Below are 23,677 nucleotides of genomic sequence, written 5' to 3' on the forward strand. Positions count from 1 at the left end.
GATCCCTCCATCTGCTGACCTCGAGTACAAGACAGACCTGTGGAAAACATTTCCAGCCCCACCCAGCTTTGTTTCGCTCCAGCTGCTGAGGGCCTGGCGTTAGTTTTATTTTTCAGATATAACACTGGCCAGGCTGGCCAAACATATCAAAATGATGAGAACACAAAGTGAATTAGCGATTTCTGGAACCTCAGGCGTAGGAGAGGGCTTTGGTAAGACACACAAGACCCCGTATTCAAATCTCAACACCATTCTTACAACCGGTGTTGTGCGTTCGAGGAAACAGACCTGATCGGGGGATATTTGCACTCAAGATGCTGAACCAGGGATTGAAGCTAAATTCACATTCCAAAGCATTGCTCTTGTACAAATCGCACTGAGGAAGAAAATAAACCACTCTATTCACTACTGTAAGAATCGGCCTGCATGCTCAGTCTGTTCTTCGAGAAACAAGGGTGAACTGTCCCGTGACTGGTGATGTCAAGCAGATTGTAAATCCTAACTGGGCTCGAGCGGTTCTGAGGCGCGATCTCAATCGGGTTTGACGAGTTCCCAGTGTCTCCAGGGCTGAGCATGACGTAAACATTAAGTCAGGAAGAAAATACTGGGGTTAAAAAGAACAAATCATACCTTTGCCCTGAGGTGTTGTAAACACGTAACACTGCAGCACGGAGCTCCGTAAAAAAAAACAAAAAACAACTTTTCAGTATGTAATCAGATGCGATCTGTGCGGGCAAGCTGAAAAGAGAAAACGAGGAGAAGACAAAATCAACGAGGTGTCTGAAGAAACTCAGAGCGGGCCCTCGGGGGGCAGAGCTCAGGCGGGCCAATCGGCCGCAGCAGGCGAAGCCCCCTGACCGACCGCGCGCCCTCCTGCTCTGGGCTCTCCAGCTCCCTACCCCCAGGGACGCCCTCAGCCTCTCTGCGGGTGAGCTCAGGCTCAACCAGAGGACAGTAAAACTCGGCAAGAAAGAAGCTTTTTTTTTCCAAAGCTTTCCGAAGCATACAGTGCGGCTCTCTCTCTCTTTTTTTTTTTGGGTGCGGAAAAATGTCAAATGGCTTTCCAGATTGATCCTGACAGTTTTAGCAGAAGGAAATTGAATATTGAAACGCTTGTTGCTCTGGGATCCTGTTGCATCAGCGGCGCTCTCCCCTGTTCACTGCCCAGCCCGGACCTCACCTCCCCGAGTCACTGCAGGACTCTGCGACGGGCCTGCGCTCCTCCATCGCCAGCTCACTCACCCTCCATTCGTTCATCCATGCCTTTGTTTATTTTATGTGGTTCCAACTGTGGTAATTCCTAACTCTGCACTGTAAATTCTTCCAGAGAAAACATCCTTTAATGACACCGTCAGCATTTGTGTGGCTTGATTTTGCTTTCGGTTTAATTGAGCCAGAGCCATCCGTCAATCTCTTTAACCGCTTGCTGAAAACGTAATCCTCTACAGAGAGCTTTTAAAGGATAACAGCACAGATATGCTGATAGGGCACTGCAGTTGTATTAAGTACTGTTTACTCAGTTAATGGATCCAATGAAAACTCAGTAACATACCAATACGGTTCATATTAGGAGATACAAGCAGTGTTTTTATTTTGGTTTAAATTTATAGCGTGCTGCATTGGGGCAAACATCTTGGTCCAAAAGCTTTAGTGTTCTAGATGTACGATCTTCTCTCGGAGAGATTTATGTCTGGTTCAGCTGCCAGAGCTCTCCGGTCTCCCTGCCTTCGCCTCAGTTTTTACAACCACCAAAGAAGCTTTCTAATGAACTGCAAGATGTGTGTCTTCAGACTGGAGTGTCAGCATGCATCCTGTTCAGATAAAGCTTGCAATTTATAGGCAACATTGACCCAAGGCCTTTTTATAGGCATCGCAGCCCAGGGCTGAGTCTAGACGAGTCTTGCTCATTCTGAATCACCCGGGCCCTCTCTTGGAAGACACCTCAAAGCTCTAATTCGCGTCAGCCTTTGGACAGCAATCTCAATTCGAAGTCCCTGTTGGGTGGCAGCACTGTCCGGCATCCCATAGTGCGGTCAGAACCCCAGAGGTGAGCGCAGGACCCCGGTTTCAAATGGAGCAGCAGAAGAGGACCCCTGCAGACCAGTCCAGCGCAGAGGGAGAGCACTCTCACTGACCAGCTGCCGCGGGCTGTCTCTGACCGCGGACCGGACCGAAGCCCGTCTTGGGCTCCAGACAGCACACCAGTCCGCTCAGGGCTGCGGCTGAGGGCTGGGGGGGGACAGCTGTGCCAAATTAACTGGGAGAAAGAGAGTGAGAGGGACAGCGAGAGAGAAAGAATGAGGGAGGGAGAGAGAAAGAGGGAGGACTCAGGTCTGGCCTTTGTCAAAGAGAGAAAGCCAGAACAGACCCATAAAGTCTAATGAACGCATTAATGGACGCTCTGCGCTCATCAAAGGGCTGCAAAACAATTTAAATGAAGTTATTAGCACACCCCACCTGGAGCAAGGAGCGGGCTTTCAGCGAGTGGCATCTGAAGAGGTCAAGGAGTACTCGCACAAACGCACGGCTACACTAACCATACGCTCAGGGCTCAGGGTTACTGGGCCTGGACCTGCGGCTTCATCCAGCCCAGTTCAGAGGAGAGCCGGGGCCCCGACGTTCAGAAATCATACAATACAGGCAGGCCACTGTCCAGATCTGCATTCCGCACCGGAGATCGTCTGGAAGCGGTTTCAACAAAAAGACTAACCTTTGGACTTTGAGGTCCGAAGATGATGCTATAGGTGCATCACATTCAGTTGCCAATTATGTTTTAAACTCTTCCTGGATGACTCTGGTCTTGTTATACATTAAAGTGTTAAGCAGGCAATATGATGGTGACAGAAGTGAAACAGAAGCTGAATTTAAATGAGCCCTGAAAAAACAAACATTGCACTCTGCCCCAAAATCCTTTCACACAGAAGAACACAACGCTGGTTTTACTGCAATTCCCCTCTGATGGAAGAGGAATTCACGGCTGTCTTCTCTCCTACTGCTGAGGCACTCCGGGGAGCCCAGCTGTGGATAAGCAGGTCCAGCCTGTGCCGGTCTGATTTTGCCAGTACCGAACAAGGAGGATTCTCCTCCTCTGTTAGTCCCTTTCCCGCTAGCTGGCATTTTCCCACTGGGCCACTTGTTTCCTAATAAACATCTTAACTGAGTGCACCTCCCTCGAGGCTCTGCTGGTTGTTCCTCGAGAAGGCCCTCACACATGAAATGGCTTTTATCGCATGCAGGTGCTCTGGTAGAAAGCACTGCCTGGCAATAAATGTCCCATAAAGCACTGTCACACCTCCAGGGGGCACGGGGTCAGTGCACCTGCCTACTGCCCCAGCCTCTGTGCCAGCCCCCGGAGGAACCCCTCGCTGTCCTCCTCCTGCTCTGCGGGGCGCCGGCATTAACCCTCGCCCCCCCCCTCATCCGGAGCGCTGGGTGGGGTGCGGGCCGGAATGACCCCAGAATGAAAAGACCGAGCCGTTAAATCTGCTCAGCACCCCAGAGCGGCCAGCGGAAACACAACATTTTATTTGATTTTATTCCGATAAGAACTGAAAAATTCCAAAAGCACTAAAGGTCTTGAACAACAACAACAACAACAACAAAACAAAACACTTTCACTTGTGGATGCTAAGGATCTCAGTTGAATATTCCCAGCTTTCGTCACGACATTCCTTTCGTACGATTCTGTACGCAACAGTAACGGGTCTGGAAAAGTTACAAGACTGGCAGTCCTTGTGATCTTTCCTCACGTGTTTGGACGAACTGAACGCTTAAACATCACATTTGCGGATGAGATGTTAAGTGCCACTAACACTTTGCCACGATCCAACCTGTGTAGCGTTTGCGTGAGTTCCCTGTGTTCATGTGAGTTTTCTCTGGCTGCCCTGGTTTCCTCCCACAGTCCAGAGACATGCTGACGAGGTTAACTGACCTCTGTAAATTGCACCCCCCCCGCACCTGAAAATGTGTGCTGGGCTGCCAGGTTAGACTCACAGCTCAACATGACCCCCGGAGACAAACTGAAAGGAGGTGGACAGAATAAACAAAACATCAACCCTTCACCAACAAGTAACATGGCCAACCAATTACACCACCATGCCTTCAGCTGGCCTTCTATTACCAGACAATTAAAACTGCACACTGCAGGAGTAATTAGGAAACAGATTCGGCAAACGTCTGGAAGGAGAAGAAAGACCTTTGATCTCCTTGGAGAGAACTTCACTCAGCTCTTATGGGCCTGTGACGTCCTGCAAGCAGAGGGAGAGAGAGAGAGAGGCTGCTCGGTCATCTCGCCTACCAGCAGAAGACAAAAAGCGGAAAAAAAAAAATCAGCCAACACCATACTCCATCGTTAGTCAATTACCGTAATCCGACTCATATGTCTGAAACATTTTCGCAGTGAGGAGAGCCCATATAAAAGGACTAACCAAACACTTTGATATAACTCACCCTGCAATTTGCCCCAGTCAAACAAGATGTTTCTGATATCCTCTCCCATGAGCACACTTACCGCTCGTTAAGAGGGAGCTGCAGAGCAGAGCCCACGCTCAAGCCCTGCCCTTCCTCCCGCTGGAGATGTGTCAGGCCTGCTCTCGCCTGCAGGACCAGCCAGGCTCGTGAGGACAGCAAGTGCATCTGGAGGCGCCTGCGAGAACCTGATTCCTTCTGAGACGACCGAGTCTTCCCCCGTCCTGCCAAGTTTCTTTAGCAACTAGAAATCAGCAAAACGCGTTCACCTGTTGGTCTCACTTTTTTGGATCGGGCTTCTGGAATCGGGTTTTTTTTAAACCCTTTTTAACAAAGCTGCGAAATTGCCCAGACTCCCCCCCCCCACCCCAGAGCTGCCCAGTCAGGACCAGGGCTCCCGTAGAGCCCACAGCACCACTGGCACCAGCTGGAGGAGGGGCAGAGGGACCTGGGTAGTGCTGGCAGCTCGACGGACGAGGCCTGGTGCCACCAGACACAGCAGCACGTCTGGCCTTAATCACAGGAGAATCAAAGCCCACCTCCACTCCGAGCACCCGACACCACTGAGCTCCAGAATATCAGGGTGAGACCAAAACAAACCACGGGATGAGAGTGAACCAACTAAGAGCACAACACAAACAATCCGTAAGAGCTACGGATATATAAACCATTTAAAAGGCACGAGTTCTTGCTACTGTCACCCATATTTCAGTCCTGCCTTCCTGCAGTTGAGAAATCCAGATTTTCTTCTCCCAGTTTGTTCAAAGATTGAGCCCGGGCCTTTCCCACTAATAGCCCTCTTTGCTTATTTGTGTAGAGAACATGGAACCACAACACATCAAATAGAAAGTAATCCCAGATGGCTGTATTCACAGGCAGGAGGATTAATGGCTCTCTGTATTCCTGTACACATTGGAAGCAGATGAGTTTATCACTGCCCAGCGCTAATAAAGAAAAGCTGCCACTGCTCCCTGACATTAGGGATTGATCTTGTTAGGACTGTGAGTCTGCTAACTACCACTCGTCAGCAGGAATGCAGTCTTAATCCATCTAATTCATTGAGACAAAATAATTTCTGAATTTTATCCAAATGTAGCTTTTTCCCCTCTTTCTCTTTGGGTATACATGTGCTCACTCCTCTCCTTCTACTGCACACTTTCTGGGTCATCTAGAGTCCATATGCACAAGTTGTGTGTTCCTCAGCATTTATTATGTTTCCACATTATCCTTTGAACTGTCTTTATAAAGGCTTTAAAATGGGCTGCTTGTACAGTAAGCACTTGCAGACCCCTGACATAACACATGCCCTCCAAAACTGGGAACTGACCTTTTCCCTTTGGCCCTGCCTGAAGTCAGCTGGCTGACACCACTTGTGTTCGTGTCTGCTCTATGTTGTGCTCGGTGTTGTGTCAAATGGATTTTATCTCTATTTTGAAGCCCGTTCATCTACCCATGGCAGAAATGTGTGTATACGCATGTTAAAAAAATAAGCTGAATAAAGGATTTCAATTATTTATAATGTGGTCTGAGTTTTACATCTCACAGCCAAGAATGTGGGAAACTGAAACCTTCTGATCCAACTCGGAGAGGAGGCCTGTGCAGCCGGAGAAGCAGCTCTGGCTCCTACAACCCTGAGAGAATCGGCCTCTATCCCCAGCCCCCAGCTCTGCCTCACCCCTCATGCCCTGGGGCCCCCCCGCCTCACTGAGTCTACCCCCCCCCCCGCGGCCCCCAGCTCTGCCTCACCCTCACGCCCTGTGGCCCCCCTACCTCACTGAGTCAACCCCCTGTGCGGCCCCCAGCTCTGCCTTGCCCTCGCACTGTGAAGCCCCTCTGCCTCACTGAGACTCCTCTCTGTGTCCCCAAAGCGCCTCTAAAGCTTGCCCACACCCTGCAGTTGTTGTGGGTGTTGCCCTCATTAAAGATGAAACCTGCCCTCACTGCAAAGGAATAAAAGAGTCTTTAACCACACAGCCTCTTTCCTGGGAATAAGGAAGGAAAACCACGAAAACAAGCCTGTACTGATCGATGTGCTAAATATTAATTACTGGACAATTCTGAAATTAAGCAAATTGCCGGCAATAGTTTCTTTTCCCCTAGTGGACAGATGGAGAATTGTGTTAATGCACTTTCTTTTTATAATCAAATTCAACATCTTCCTCCTGCTCCAACACAGAAGACCAACACGTGTCCGAGCTCTGGAATTACTGCACTCATGACCAAGACAGCAACGATCATTAGAGGAAACTTTTATTCAAATTATATTAATACAGACTAGTGAACACACATTGAAAACGTCCCTTTGTAAAATGTAAGGAAAAAAAAAATCTAAAATAAATACAAAACAAATGTTACAACACCTACAGATATTATTGACAGAAGCTTTTGTTGAACTGCCAAACAAAACGTTTTATTAATACTTACACTGTCAGCACTTTTTTATTGTGTAGAAATGTGCAAACTTGTTTTGATGTTCTCATTTGTTCAAGGTAAAATCAAATTTCATTGCGATTTTTTTTTATTTCCACCAGAAAATACTCGTAAAAAAACCGGCAATGGCAGCTGTCCGCACGCAGAAGGGCGCGTTGAAGAGCACAGCTCGAGGGAGACGAGGCTCGTTTCTGCGCGGACTGGTGTCCTCACGCGCAGCGACGGGAGCTGCTCTGTCCCGACACAGGCCTCGCTGTGCTGCGGACTACACCACACAAAGACCTACAACGTCTGGGACAAGAAGAAGTCCCTTTCCAAACGGAAAAAGTACAAAATCTGTGACATCAAAAATAAGCCCGTTAATTGCCTGGTAAAAATCTGTTAAAATGGCTTTGTACTCCTTGCACCGTAACCGGAAATTGTCTGCAAAAGATTTCGCTTGAATCTTTTATGTTTGGTAGCACCATGATCTGCACCAACTTTCAGACTTATTTCCAGCCCAGCTCAGCAGAGGGGCTGCTCACTGCTCAAGCGGCGGCGCTGCGAAGGCACTGAGTTTGTATGAGAAATGGAGCAAGACGTCCTCCACTGTTAATCAGCAGCTGTTTTCACCAGTTTAGCGTTTAAAAAGATATAAAACGAGTGAGAAATCGGTGTCACTCCCACAGCTGTGCAGCAACCCCTGTCCCCATCGCAGTGCAGGGACCACTGGGGACAAAACTCAAGGAGTCAGTTTCCTCTTTCTTTCACTTCGTCTGCTTTCCGGGGGGGGATCACGCACGAGCCAGCTGAAATCATCCAGCTCAGATCAGGCACCGGCGTTAATTTTCTGCATGTTAGTCATTTCACTGCATGATTACACATCTTGTCTGCAAGAGTAGGTCGGTCACAGTACAGTTAGCATGCAGCGGGGAGTTTGTGTCCCAGAGAGATCTCTGCTGTGCTGTGTGCTGCACCTAGCTCAGCCTGCTCTTGTATAGTCAGAGGTTAGAAAGCGTGGGGTTCCGGTATTACTTTGAGGTAAGACTTTCTGTCATCCCCCATCACTTCAATACCAGCGGCTTTGCTTTCCCACATAAACACAATGAAAACCACACTTTGATATCGGATAATGAATCGGAAGGAGTGGGTGTAGCACACGATGACCGCTCCTGTGTGTTTTCCCCCCCCGTTTAAGAGAAAGACCTAATTCGTCAGCGTTCTGTATCACACACGGCGAGCAACACTGAAGGAGAGGGCAGACTGCGATCACTGGCAGAAGAGCTGTACCAGTGGTTTATGGTCACGATGTTCAGAGGCCTTTACTGTTTCAATTAAAACAACCATGGTGGCACTGACATGAGAACACCAGAATGTGTGCACACTGCTATTAAACACATTTGATTACCAGGGAAACAGAAACACAAGTGAAGCCATTAAACTCATTTGTAACAGTCGGCACAAATTCAGAGCCTGATTTAAAAAAAAATGGTTTACCACCAGAGACTGAAAGTATATATACACACACATTTCCAGAACAAATGTCTTTTTTTGACAGGGGTAGGAAAATGACAGTAGCAATCGGGCACTTTTCACGACGCATGCAGGTCACAAACCAACAGACAACACTCTTCACAGCTTGCTTGAGCTCATGACAAGCGATCACCAGGAGAGTCCGCTAGACCTCCGTTCGTCCTAAAAAGGACAGTATTTACACAGCAGCCTTCAGCCTGGCTGGGGAAAGGGGCTCTTTCCCAGCCCAAGGGAAGGAGGAGAAACCAGAAAGGAGAAATGGTTATCCAGGAGAGCCTCAGAGCCCGCCACGGCGGGGTTGCGGCAGAGCTCCTCGGACAAGCCAGGGGGCGCCAGGGAGCAGCACAGAGAGAGGGGCGACCGCAGCCCTCCAGAGTTTTTAAAATTCTGCCATTGCTCGCGCGCATCACAGAACAGCGCCCTCTGAACGCATGGTCGGGGGGGGGGACGATTCCGGCGCACGGCTCAGGGCCAGGGAGGAGGGAGGTGTGGCCGCCTGTGTCCTCAGCTGGAGCGCAGACTGGAAAGGGCCACTAGCCCTTATTTTTATTTATTTTTTTCTCAGTCAAGAACGTCAGAAGGTTGACTTGGGTGTTAGATATCTCCCCATGATGTTCTGAACTTCCTTAAAAAGATTAAAACACATAAAACTGACCGCAGCCGCGCTCGTTAAGGGTCTCGCCAACACGAGAGAGAGTTTTTTAACAGACACGTGTCAGCGGGTGTCCGCTAGCGCTCGGAGCAGGAGAGCGCGCTCGGGAGCCGCGGGCGTGGATTTGCACCGCTCGGCTGGGACAGAGGGGCTGCCCTGGGCCCCACAGGAGGAGGGAGACCAGGGCCACAGCCTGGCAGCCTGGCACCCCTGAGCGGCCGAGAGCTGGGTTAGGGAGCCGCCAGGGAAATGGAGCTCTCCCTGAACGCTCCATATGCAGCATATGTCCCGGGTTGAGCCTGCCTGAGTCGAGCTCGCCCGAGGAAAGAGCAGCACCGTTTTCAGACCCACAGGACAGCATGATGACCGCTGAAAGCCCGCTGGGGAGAGGGGGGGTCAGTCCACTACCCTCACAGCGGTCTGGCAGGACAAGGGCAGAGACATCTCCTTGCAGCTCAAAGTGCAGTACAATTTAAAATGACATCTCCATTAAAAAAGCGTACAAAACCTTTTAAGCTTCATTAAAACTGGGGGTGGGGTGGCACACAGAAAAATAAATCGAGACCTTCACTGTTCAGCCGACCGCGAGCTGAAAAGACAGGGACAGCTCTCTTCTCAAGCAGCTCCCTGCTGCCCTTGAAGAACAGAGTCAACACACAACTTGACAAACCATGCAAAGCAGTTCAGTGCATTTTAACAGCCTAATAAAGATCTAAACGAGGTTATGACAATCAAACTAAAAGTTTATGGCAAAAAACAATTACTTTAAATGGTCTTTACAATCTGCTGCCATTTATTACAGTTTAAACCCTCTTCATTTGAAACACTGGGATCAAAACGTAGCTTTCCACACGAAGAAGTTGCAGCAGTTGCTACCGAGAATAAAGAGCAGTAACGCTCACGCAATAGGAAGAATGGTTTTTAACGATCGTGCTGCCACGACGCTGAATGTTCTACAACAGGGCTCGGCGCTCCTGGTTCTGGAGAGGAACGAGTACTCATCGACCCGAAGTGATGGGGAACCCAGAAGAGCCACTGTCTCTGCAGGCAGGGCAGCACTGCTGAACACGGCCGGGAGCAGCCTGAGGGGTTCTGAAATCTCCCACAAATGGGCGCAGCATCCAGAAAGACAGGAGTCCACCATGTCCCCACTGGGGACCGCACAGGGCCCGCACTGTCCCACCGCAGCAAACCAGAAAGTACTTGTATAACGTCAACGGTAACGGTGCTACGCCTTGTAAAGTTTTCCTGGGATCTCCACCCGCAAGACACGATTCTAAAGCAAAAGGCAGAGGATCACGACCTGCGTCCAGTCGAGAGACTGGCGTGGCAACACCTGCCGTTTGTCTCACTGCTGTTGGTCTCGGGCTGGCACCTTGTTCTCAGCGCCATGGAAAACAATTCTGCCGGCAAAGGCACAGCACGACCTTGGGATTAAAACGCTCTTTAAAAGGTGGGTGCGACCTCATTGGCCGCTCGGCCGATGACCAAACCACACCAAAGAGCTGCCACTCAAACTGCTCGCGCACATCCCGAGCCAGGAGCAGAATGGATTCCAGCAGCGTTCTCGCGCTGCACACACGACTCTCGGCAATCGATTCGCTGGGCGGTAACGTCTCCAGGCACCTTTGAGTGACAGCAGGCAGAGACATGGAACAAAATGGCGCAGTTATCATTAAGAGCAGGGCTCCCACTCTCAGACAGCAGAGCACCGCACCGAAACCAAGGGCAAAAAAAAAACAAACAATTTCAGAAGCACCGACTCGGGTTCCAGCCCCCCTCCACAGGCAGCGCGGGCTAGACCCACGGGTGACACAGGGGCCGCACCGGGCGCACGCAGACAGGAGCCGGGGTCGGGCAAGCAGATTCCAGAGCGGGGCCCCGATCCCCGTGCCACTGGATCTCTCCTCCTCGCGATCGAGGGCGGAGCACAGAACACCCCAAACTCAACACGGCGGTCTTTCTCAGGCGCACAGCCTTCCCCGGCTGGGAAAGAGCGAAGACAGTCCTCGTCTAGGAGGAGATGGGCTCACAGTTCTCTCAGCTCACGGCACTGTACCTCACAGGTGAAAAAAACTCTTGTTTAGGGAGGAAAAAAAGTCCAGTTTCTTTCACTGTGCCAGGAGGGTGACATTTGTAGTGAATGGAAGCCTGTGACCTACAGTACTCACTTCCATAAAAAAAAAAACTGTCCCTCAGGCTTAACACTGAACAGATGAGGAAGTATATTCTATTGTGATGCTTTCTGCTGGGAACAGCCGTCTGAGTCCGAGAGCGTTCCTGTCGGGGATCCTGTCCGGGAGGCGAGGGGTAATGGCTGCACCCCCCTGCCTCTCGCCGGCCCGTGCTCAGCAGGGTGTGTCCCGCCCGGCGCCTCGGGCGCGCGCGCTCGCCGGCGCCCTCTCCCGGCCTGGCCTGGCCTCACGCCTCCGGGCTGGGCGGCCCCCGCGTCGGGCTGGGGGGTAGCCTGGCGGCGGCGCTGTGCTCCGTGCGGAAGCTGTACTCGTACTGGAAGAGAGCGAGGGCGGGGAGAGGGGGAGAGGGTTAGACTGCGAGCTCAGCTCTGCACAGACAAGGCCAGCTAGACAGCAGGAATGTGCCCCCCTGCCCCCGGACCAAACAGTCAAGATCATTCAACAACACGTCAGCAGCAGCAAGTATGTCTCTTCATCTGGTCATTATGATGACCGTTTAATTACTTCAACCTTAGTTTTAATGCTGTGCCAAAAAAAAGTACTACTCGTGTTAGCAGGGAATTTTGTTTTTCAGAGCCACTCAGCACAAAGTATACCTCAGAAAGCATCACATTCCATCAGCTTTCTGAACACAAAGTTTGCACACAAAAAAACTTAAAACCTGGAAACCAGTGCTGTGTGATTAAACATTTTGGAAACAAAAAAAACAACAGAAAAATGAAGATTCAATGAGTACAGGTTTTCCCAAACACAAAACCTATTAAATGTTACTTCAATTCACAAATACACATCTGACAGACACTGTGATAACACATTCCAGAGTAAACAGTGACCCCTCGTGGTGCTTTGCGGTATGAGACATTTCTGGGTAAACACTGCACCCTAGTGGTGCACTGCGGTATGGCATTCCCGAGTTGAATGCTCTCCCCTAGTGGTGCACTGGGGCTTTAAACAACAGAATGCCAAGTCTGAAAACTACCCAACATCCCATCTAAAGAACTGAAAGTTCTCATTAAAACAGAAACAGAACTTGGATGAGGTCCTGGGCGAATTAAAAAAAAATGCACATTTCTGCAGCAGCACATTCAGCTGTTATATTTCTGGGTAATTCTGTCCTATTTAAAAAAAAAAACGTAGCAGGTTTGCAGTAGATTTGCCTTGATTTTGAAACTTTTCAACTTCACTGATTTTACAAACACTACTACCAATATGAAAATCACTGCTGTATCTTCGGTTTTTCTTGATCCGTTCTTCGGAATGAAGCAAACCCAAAATGACCGAAGAAGGATATTAGGACAGAAAAGCAGGTTTGTGGAATGGGAGGGGATTCGCCAAGAGTGATGGAAAACGATGGGAAAAATAAGCGATTCAAACCAAGCGGACACACACACACACACAACAAAGGTCACAGCCCCCTCGGAATCCACACACACACACGCACGCCGATTCCCAAGACTACTGCGCACGCAGGTACCGATCCAGAAGACCTACGAAGACTTCAACAAGTCGAAACCTGATAAACAAAATGATAAACAAGAGGGTCCAGCAGCATAACGAACAAGAAACCAATCAACTTTACGGTACTAATTAACAGTCACTCTTGAGGTAAGAAACTCAGGAGTAACTTATAACACCAAGACGATGCGGCTCACGCTCAGGGTGATTCCTCTGGGCTTGCTAGAGCCAGTGGTTGCTTTTCTTTTGTAGTACTGGCAGCACAGGGCAGACATACTTACAGTATCGATACAGCCTCACTTTTTAACCATTATCTACCCTGCTGTCCTCTCTATAATTTAACCATTATTTGTGCCCCACTGCAGTACTCATTCTCAACAGCTAACCGCAATGCCTCAGACTCGATACACATCAGGCCTATGCACGTTTTTTTCCCCTCTCACTATGACATCTTTATTGTTCTGTTATTATTCATCATGCTTATAAAGTACGCTGTGTGGTGTCGCCTGCTGTACTGTGTATGTCCCGAGAGACCAGTGCGAATAAGAACTCCAACGTACATGTGTACACATGGCAGAAAACTCCTGTCTCTCTCCACCTCTAGCGCATCTCCTGATGTACACATCATCTACACCACTAGGTGGGGCTGCAGGACCACACAAGGGAATCGCAGGCACCATGCGGATCACTCACACTCACACGCCCTGCCCAGCCACCTCCAGCCTCCGGGGGCACCAGCGCTTGTGCAAACATGTCACAACCGGCACTTTTTTTTCCCTCTAAAAACAGAACAGAAATTACCTTGAAAAAATAAATTATTAAATAAAAAAAAATCAGAAGTGATCGATGGGAGAGCAATGGGCTGTTATCACGCAGGCCATGCATCACTGTCTGCCCGTTTACAAGGCTGTGACAGGACAGTGAAATCTAAAACTCTGGCGGCAGCCGCGCTGAGATGATCAGGACTTCATTTCCTGTCTCTCACTCGCTGGAAACGTGACACGTGCGTCTTCATTCATTCCACCTGCGACGTCGTGATGTCACAGCCGAGCCAGCCAGCAACAAGCCTCATTTCTCAAAACACAAATACATAAAGATGTCAGTTCAAATCGTTTACTAATTAACACTTAAAAAGACACAAATTAGATATGCGTGGCTAAGAGCAATTATAATCTAGACGAGTTCCTCAAGTCATTTGGGAAATGAAAAAAATGCCTAATTGCTGGAACCAGCAACTAAAAAAAGCTAAAATTATGTCAGTTCGTAAATGTTCTTTTATAAAAAATTGCATAATTATACTGAAGGGTTATCTCCTCCAACACACAGTCCTTACACACATATCTACATACACCAACATGCACATATACAGCTGCACACACGTGCACATCAATTCTGCATGACGTGTTCCTTTTTGAACCCTGTCAATTCAACAACCTTCAATGACAAGAAAAAAATAGGCAAAAAAAACTGAGATGGAGAGAAAAAAATGAGACCGTTGAACGGTGACCCCTACTGGACATGTTGCACATTGTCACACCCCTGATTTCACTTTGTTCCTAGAGGAAACGGATGACACAGGGTACGGTGCCAAAAACAGTCATGAAACGCCAGGTTCCCAACGTCCCGAGCTGCTTGGACAGTGAGAGCTTCATGGCTCAGTTGGATATTTACACAACTGAGCACTGAAATAAGGAGATGGCATGAAACCGTCTTCAACCACGCCCAGGGCAGCCAAGCAGAACTCTGCAATCAGAAAAATGTAAGACACTAAAACGCTGCTTAGCAGCGTTTCCTAAACTCATGGATGAGAAGTGTCAATATCAAATCCTAGAGAAAAAAATACATCTGTGTTGCACTGCAAAATTAGTGGAAACGTGTGAGCAAATCAATTGTTAAAGGTTAACGGCAGGTTTGTTTTCATGCCGAGTCTGAAGCACAAAAGTAATTATCAAATGAAGCTGTGACTTCAGCCCAATCTGCATTCTGAATTCATTAATCTTCTCTGTCCTCCAGTTCACTAAATCCAGCACATTACTGTACCTCACATTTACTTAATCATTTGCAGCATAGCTATAATTAATGATACTCTGGGCACTTCCCTAGCCCTTGTTATGTCCTGCTGCTAATCAGAGCCTTCTAGAAAGATGTAATATCTTGGTATCTTCACAAAAGCTCTTCTATCTGAACAGGACCTGCCGGCACTACCAGTTAACCCTGCGTGCCCCGAATCATACCCACACCCACAGAAATCTCACACTTACAGGACTTTGGATGAAAAGTTAATAAATAAAAAGTTCCCATTAATCCTGAATTTCACGAGAGGAGTTTAAACCACTGGAGTAAAGCTCGTTTCACAGCCGGATTGCTTTGATCGGCCACTGCAAATTACTTCCATATTTTCATTCCTGTCACGTGACTTATTTTGAGGGTATTATGAACTCCTAAGATTCTAAGCATAGTTTTTAAGATTTTGTTCGCTGGCGTTTGCAGAAATAATGTGGCTTGCACAGATCTCACCACTGGTATTGTTTTGCCATGAATTTCAGCAAAACGTCCAACAACACAGCAAACACTTTTTTTTACTGCACTGCACTTGCATTTAGGTGTTGCAGATCTTCATTCAAAAATCTGACTATAGCTCATTGTAAAGAAAATTACAACATACTGTATATATTGTTTCAAGTAATCATCAATAATAACACACGCTCACAGCCTGTGATCTGTACAAAGGTGGACTTGGCAGCATGCAAACCCCACATCTGCAACCTCTAGTGCTACTCTGTACATTCTAAGTGTGGGCTTGCAGTACAAATGGAGAGGCAAGCACTGGTGCAGCAGACCTAAGCCACAGCATTCCTGCTCCCGTTTAAACTGACTGTCTCCTTCACGGGCCTCAGGTCATGCTACAGCAGAGAAGAACACCCTGGCACGAGCCACACCGCTAGTGCAGGTCTTCCCATGAACAGACCTGAGCAGGATTATATCATTGCAGCAGCCATCTAGTTCTTAGGTAATCATTAATAAGAATTGTCTCAAACCATGATGAGGACACCGATAAATAAATGCTACTTTATACATAGAAGGATTGTAGGAACACTGCTGTGCCTGCTTCAGACTGATTCAGAGCTGCTGTGTGTCTATATACTGTACATGGTATTTCTGCATGATGGACTCATGAACATCTAGTGTATAACCTGTTTACTCTAGCTATTCCGAATTTGGAGCCTGTTGCCATGGAGGATGATGGCTCGGCTCCCTCCTTCTTCCCAAAACCGAATTTTATTCCCACACTGGAAATCCAGCAGTGGACTGGTGGGGGGAGACTCTTGGGGAGAATTTGATTCTACGTTGTCAACTCAAGTCTAGATGCATCCCGAGACATGAGAAGTTCAGAAAGTTAACATAACCAATTTACTGAAAGGGATTTGGAAAGCGTATCTACATTTGTTTTAATTCTGAAAATGATTTTTTTTGTTAGTAAAGGGCAAAGGCAGGCCCTAGAAAACTACTCTTTTCCTACATGCAGAATACCTCTATTTCCTTCCATCCTGTTCCATTTTTTTCTTCATAATCCATTCACACTGCATTAGGCGGGACAGAGGATCTATTTGTATTGTTCTCTATCCTGACCATTGCAATCTTTCAGCAAAGTAGCATGCTTTCTTAAAATGCGGTGCCTGAACCCACAGGGGACTGAGAAAAGAACGATTCTTCCAATTTAGGGTTTGAGACAAATGTCCCTCTCATTGGAGTGCTATCTCCAAACACGTGACATAATTCAAGAATATAAATAGCTTTTTAAGAGTAGCGTTTGTTAGGAAGAACAGTAACACTCTGAAGCAAAAGAGCAAAAACGAGGGGCAGGAAGATGCAGAGCTGGCTGGAACCAGGTCCTCAAAATGTTCAAGGACTCAGCTTCTTGGAGAAAAATAAACGAGACTTTAAAACAGATCAATACGTTCCCACAGAGCCTCGCATGGCTTGGACCCCGAGAAAAAGCTGTTTGTCCAGGTCAGCCCGGGGACTGGTGGGTGGGCTTTCTGACAAAAACGCACTAACGTGTTTGGCGTCTTGGGTCACAGCCACTGCCCGGAGGCCCCGCCCCTGGAGGCCAAGCCCCACCCCATTATGGCCCGCCTCCACCCTGAAGCCCCACCCCCTGAGAGACATCCCCACCCTTGAGGCCCAGCCCGCCCCAAATTCCTGCACCCGCCCCGAGATCCAGCCAGCGGAGTACCTGCCCACTGAGGCCCAGCCCCCTCATGGCCCACCCCCTGAGGCCCCAACCTCCTAAATACGTCCCCAGAGACCCCAACACTCACGATTACACTTGTGGAATTGGCTGAATTTCTCCCCTAAACCTGGATCACGTGTTATGAAAGACACAACCAAGAAAACTTCACTCCCTCTGAAAACACGAGGCGCTCTAGGCAGAAAACCAGCGCTAGCCCGAGAGCCGCAGGGAACACGTGGCCCAATCCTGTCAGGCGACTCCAGCCTTCTGGGGTGTCAGGCCTGCGATTTGGGGTGATGCCCCCATGTGAGCTCGGAGCCTGTGGGAGCCTCGCTAGGGGTCCCCATCCTGCATGCCGCCCTGCGCGGCCTGCTGTGTGATCAGTGTTTACAAAGTAAGTACTGCCCTCGTCTTCCGGGCTGTGAGTCAACGGGATCCCCATGAAATCCTGAAGCGGAGCTCAGAGAGCGAGGCTGGGCTGCGGCACTGCCAGCCCACGTATCCGAGAGGAACCGCAGGGCCCGGCTCCTGCGCGCTCCGGGAGAGCAAAACGCTCCCAGACACCGAACCAGGAAGACACCTGCAAGGCACAGCCGGACATCCCGGCATCGGCACTACAGCCTTTGTTCTGGAAACCCGGCGGAACGCGTTTCCACAAAGACACAGGCACTGCACACGCACGCTGGAGACGTGAAGACAGAAAACTGAGATCTGCATCTCGTTAAGAAAGTGGATTTCACAGAACTCATTAAAATCATAAATCCTGTCTGAAAACTCACCTTCACACTCTACTGTTTAAGTGTTTAATTGATTTATTAAAAGCTGAATGAACAGGTTTCTGATGTTGGTACTTCTGCTTTGTTTAATTGCAAAGCAGCTGGAGCTGATGTGTCCTGAAAGGCGTTATATAAAATAAAGATTACATTTACTGAAATAACATTCATCACTGCAGACTGGGAGCTGTGAGGCGGTGCTGCAGGAAAGCTTTCCCTGCAAACACAGCTGACAAGTTCATTTCTGTTACACGGGCAGTACCGCAACCCAAGACGTCCCAGCAATACCAGACACAAAAGACACAAAACAGACATCAAAACCTCAGTATTATTTATGTCCACTTATCCCCATTTATTTTTTGTTTAAAGCCTAAAATATATTAAAAAAATTTAGTGCGACTGGAACTTAGGTTTTTGGGTGGGATATTTAACGTGTAAATTTCTTTCCACACTCACATAAACCCTGGAGGTAGAAAAAGGGTTAAATTTGTGAACAAGCATGTAAATCTCGACTCAGAAGAAAACGCTATCACTGCTTAACAGGACGAGCGGGGGAGAGATTTAAGGGAATTTACTGCTAAAGATAAAAGAAGACCAGCTCATCTCGCTTAGAATGTGAACAGGTCCAGAGCACCAGGCGGTGACACAGTTCTCAAAAGTGCTTTCGAGCTCCAGCCTCATCTAATTCAATCGAGACGCAGTCAAGCAGAGATGGCTCAACATGTCTAAGACACTTAATTCCAAAAAATCTTTGCTTTGCATTCAAGCACAATGGCATCAGTGCCACAGCGTTCCAGCGGTACTCACTTCTTTCTCTATTTCTGCCAGGGATTTGATCGTAATGCCCATTAAATCAACTTGCTGCATCTGAAATCAAAAGGCCAAAAAAAAACAACAGGGGGTTAGACGCGTGGCTAAGTCAGCCTGCTTACAGCAGTGACTCCTCTTCCTGGGGCAGTGCGTCTGGGCTGCTGTGCCCACTGCAGCCAGGCAGACGGACTGCATCAAGTCTCTGTTCTGCCCGGCTCCACACACTCACAGACCCGCGTTTATCACCCAATCCGCACCTCCGCTTGGGACAGAACTGAGCAGTCGCCGAGCAGAGCCGTCCCAGGCGGAGCAGCACACAGTGACCCACATGGAACACGAGCCGTTACTCCTGTCGAAGATTTGCAAACCCTTTTCCGTGATGCAAAAGCAGATAATAAGTGCATACAAGGTAACGTGGTTTTTCCATTGCCAGCTACTAAAAATCATTCAATATGATTGCATATAACAATGCAAATAATTGACTTCATAGTTGTTTACACAAATGCAATTTTTCTCAAGTGAAGTTTTTTTTGGTTCTTTGCAAGCTGTGAATTACTAGTGCTCGTTTCTGTGATTTAAATGCATGTTAATGAAGCACTTTGTCTAAAAGACCAATCAACAAAGTAAACACTCATTTTTCTAATCTGTCCTTTCTCTGCTGGCTCCTGCGTCTCAGCAGCTGACGGGTGCTGCTGTAAGGGACGTCTCGGACTTCTGGTGTCTGCATCCTGCCGGAGGTGTCAGGCTGTTATAGTCCTGGAGATTTTACTCCTCCTCTACCTTCTCGTCATGCCCTGATGTGAACAGGGACGAACACAGGACGGGCCACCTGCTATCAACGTGCAGCCCCCAGTCTTTTCAGGCAGGAGATCCTTTTTTAAGATTAAAAGTTTCATTTTTAAATGACGGCAAAGCCCACCCGCTGAGGAGAAAGAGGGATTCTGGGATAATACATTCATTTCTGAAGCGGACTAACAGGACGTCAAAGAAAAAGAAATTAATAAACACTCACGTCGTCGGACGCACAGGCAAATTTTTCGGAAATCATGAAAGGCACGCCATCCATTGCTGAAAAACAGGACAGAAAACATCACAGTGGCTTGAAAACACGGAGAATAACTTTAAAGAAGCACTTTGAGGGGTGTAAGCAGTCATTTCATTCGACTGTACAACAATCTGCTACAGTATTGGAATCCCCAGCCCACCCACACGTGAAATTATCAGTGTACCGCCATTTCATTTCACTTGGAAGACAAGCTACTAGCGCTATTAAAAACACCGCCTATACTTATTAATAACGCCTTTGACAAAAAAGCAGGAATTTCTAAAACCTCTGTCTGAAAAGCAGTCTCAGTATGAACAGTGAGGGCTTTATTGAAGTTGGAAGTCCAACTTCTACTTTTCTGCCCCATTTTCAGTTTCATTGTCCCCGGTTATTCCTGGCGCTCCTCGTTAGCCAGACAGAAGACTCAAAACAAAAGAAATAAAACTGAAGACGCGAAACATCCACCACCGGATCCTCATTTGCATAAGAATAAGCCACTCGCACACAGTGGTGAAGAGCGAAGAGGATCAAGGAGGTGCCAGGAATTCCGTGGTATAATTAGCATTCTCCCAAACAAACGAGCTTCAACAGAGCTATAATTAAGGAGGCCTGTAATTAAGTATATGCCCTTTATCATAATGATCATGGTTAAAAATGGTGTGATGTGTGCAAGTGGGCTATTAATGCTGTAACCTCACACTGAACAGAGCCTACATAGGAATCAACGTGTCAAGACTGTCAAGTTCGAGCACTGCTCTTTGTTTATAAAATACATTAAAAAATAAATTACCGATTGCTGATCGGAATACAATGAGCCCATTCATCTGCCTGGCTCCTATCACTGGGCTTTAATCACATGGGGCTCTTAAGGGTGGCACACACTGACAGGCCTTGAAATGGCTGGGAATCTTCCTACGTGCTCCTCGCTCAGCAGGACCGCAGATGTCACGGTCAAGCTCTCACTGGGCTGCCCTGGGGCCACCGGAACTAAAACCCCTGAGCTCGCCGGTAAAAAAACCGGCCCGACCCAGCGGATCTCCTACCGGAGGCCTCGTTTAAAAATAACATTCGGGTTTTGTCTCGCTCAGCTGTTCCTTTGCCCCCTTGCTTAGAGGATTCTGTGCTGTGCTTCACGTGCTCGGTTACCAGCCGAGATGGCATGAAGTCAGGTGCAGGTGTGCCTTCGTGTGCCCGTCCGAGACGCAACAAAACTCGAGACCTCGATTTCCTCCCTCCACAAGCGTCCACTACTAGAATGCCCTGTCAGGGCTAGAGCATGTGTTTAAGCCCCGTGACTCGGCAGCGAAATGCCACGGGCCTGAGGCTGCAGAAGGAACAGAGCCCTGCTGGCAACAGTCCCTCCCTTGCAAGGGGAAAGGATGGGGACTTCTAACCCAGGGTAGGGACCCATTTCTCTGCTTGGCTGCAGATACGGCAGATGCTCATAAAAGCTGTGACTGCGGTATTCACGTTCAATGGCGAGCAGTCACGCTTGGAAGTGAAGTGCTTGGACACAGAGGAGAACACCGCTCCTCTTACGGAAACAGAAAGCGGCTCTCAATCTCTCCCGAGGCCGACAGGGCCGTGGGAGGCACCCCGAGACTGGGAGGACACAAGCGCCTGGTTTTGATTCCTGGCAGCAGTCAATACGAATGAGTGGCAAAGCACTGTTGCAGTGTCAGGGGCAGCAGGAAGACGATGACAGTCCGCAGAACGCATCGGAATCGATACCCAGGAGAGGGGGAGAAACAGCACGAAAAGGGAACGCCGCCCGACTCGTCTTTAACTGGCGGATGAACTGGAGAGCTGAAAGCCGACCTGCAGTTTTGCACTTCGGTGCACAACGAGGCTAGGTTTTAAAATCTGAAACCGCCACACGTGGTGCTCTCACCCGGCAAGGGGCACAGCGCCCGTCGTAGAGACCAGGGAGCCCCGGGGTCATTTCAGCCTGCCTAGACAGCTTTCCCCCTGCTCCGTTTTTCAGAGAAAACCAGAACAATTCCAAGGTGCCAAAAAATCGACAGGTCCCAAGCCTTTTATCCCAGCATGCTAAAGTCCGTCTAGCCCTTACAGGAACAAAAACAATATCCCTAAGTTTTATTTTTATTTAGGATTTTACTGTCATTTAATACCAAAAAACGATCCCATGTGCAAGAACCTCGCTGTGAACGATGAAAGCATAAAGAACAGAGTCAGCAAAGCCCCGTCTGGATCAGTGCCTTATTAATGGTAATGTCAGGGCAGTGAAAAATGCTAACATTGTCATATTTAGCTCCTGGGTATAGACGAATGGTTGTTTCAGGACTCAGAGGGCTCCACTTCTACGCTGCGCTGAGCGCTAATCCTTCACACCTCTATTGTTGGAACGCACTGTCATCTAGGACTCTACACACCTACAGGCCCCAAGGAAACATCCCAGTTTCCAGCGCAGAGCTGCGATATCATTTTTTAAACTACACCTAGGAAGCAGCCCCCTGTTCATTAGGACCCTGCCTGCTTACTGCCCATTACTCTACCAAGAGCCTTTTATTCATTCACGATTTCACACACACTTCTGTGAAATATTTACTATGAGAGTTTCGAGCTGGGGGAAAAAAAGTCTCGATACTAAACTGTATTTCTGGCTTGCTTATCTACGGCACTTAACTTTTATTTCCTTTACTGTTATGGAGAAAAAGATGTGCGCACTGCTGGATGGATTGTCTAGAAGCCAGAACAGGAAGGACACGAGCCTCAGGCAGGACGCAGCTGTCTCTCTGGGACAGTTCTGGTCTCTGCTCAGAACACCCATGTTGCTCACACGAGCCAGTCGCCTTGTGCCTTCCAGTATTGCAAGAGGTTCCCCAAGATGGTCCAGCACCCCGCTGGGGTCTGGACTGATGAGGCCCTAGCCTCGAGCACGAGCTGTACTCCGTTAGCTTTGAGGATCCAAAGCACTGCCGGGCAATCCTCAACGCCAGCTCAGCGCTCTTCCACACGCGTCGGGGATAGCGGCCTGGAAAAGACTCGAAGATGCAAAAGGAAGAACTACGGCAGCCAATTAGCCTAAAATAAAGTTTTCCTCCCCACAGGCGATCTGTTCGATCTCCACGTTGAAGCCCAACAGGTGCACAGCAGCTCGCCTAGTGAGGAGGAAGAAAGCAAGAAGGAGCCCAGGTTCCAGACACGTGAAAAGTGGTGCTTATGCACACAGTGTTGGCCGAAAGGGCTTCGGCAACGAACCCTACACTCACCACGCACCACTGCGCTTGACAGGGAACCACGCCACACTAGATCCATGGAATCTAAACTGAGGACAGCTCAATTGCTCCGCCACAGACCAAGACTTTTCCCGGCTTACGGGCAGCAGTCTTTAGACTGGCTGCTGTGATCTTCTGGCTGATAGAAAGGCAGCATGTTTAAAAACCAGGGGGCGCTCTCTCCACCCCCCCCCACGCACACACACCCCAGCCTCCTCTCGGCCCCTTTCTTATGCACCTGTCCTGACCAGGTGGGACGGAGATGACGTGCCTCAAACCTGCAATAAGCGTAATCGCTGGAATGTTCCCAGGATACGCAGGTGCTCCTGCTGCGAAGGCACCTTCCTCTCCTGCTGAGACAAGGGGCTGACCGCTAGACTCCTTACATCCAGGAGCACGGATTTCCTTCTCCCTAAGCAAAAGCACACAGCCGACTGCGGGGACAGGCAGTGCGGGTCGGATCAGGGAATTCGCGGAGCCAAAAAAAACCGGTTTGGGGGGGGGGGGGGGGGGGGGAAAGAAAGGGGGGAAAGATTAAACAAGAAAAAAAAAAAAACAAGATCTGGGGCGAGGCCGGCTTCTTCCCTGTTCCAGCCGCGCTCGACCGCGGGGACGGGAGGGATGGCGCCCGGGCCTGACAGCCTCTCTAAGACATATTGGAGCTGGTTCTGTCGTCCGGGCACCGCCATCTGTGCCACTGCAGCGGAGGCTGTCTTCGCAGGCTGCAGAGGAAGGCGGCAGGTCCCCGAGTAGCTGTGCAGCCACAGCGAGTCATTAGTCAAATTGCCTAATGAGAGAGAATAAAAATCGCCCCCTACCCTGACAGGAGAAATTTTGGAGGTGTTGGAACTCGTGACCCATGCTA

At 48.9% G+C, this 23,677-nt stretch overlaps 1 protein-coding gene across 3 annotated transcripts in view; it reads right to left on the bottom strand.

Annotated features, from left to right (window-relative positions):
* Positions 1-6,700: 6,700 nt before the first annotated feature.
* LOC148643801 (multivesicular body subunit 12B-like) overlaps positions 6,701-23,677 on the bottom strand; it is a 56,907-nt gene continuing 39,930 nt past the window's right edge. For 2 of the 3 annotated variants that reach the window (XM_088615481.1, XM_088615480.1), the window contains exons 8-10: positions 19,541-19,596; positions 18,526-18,585; positions 6,701-11,569 (exon numbers count right to left, since the gene is read on the bottom strand). In XM_088615481.1, coding sequence (XP_088471607.1) covers positions 11,483-11,569; positions 18,526-18,585; positions 19,541-19,596 — 203 coding nt within the window. In that variant the 3' untranslated portion in view covers positions 6,701-11,482. The other variant, XM_088615482.1, reaches the window with a different exon arrangement.

This window comes from Lepisosteus platostomus, chromosome 21 (assembly GCF_059453375.1).
Source record: "Lepisosteus platostomus isolate fLepPlt1 chromosome 21, fLepPlt1.hap1, whole genome shotgun sequence".
Taxonomy (NCBI): Eukaryota; Metazoa; Chordata; class Actinopteri; order Semionotiformes; family Lepisosteidae; genus Lepisosteus; species Lepisosteus platostomus.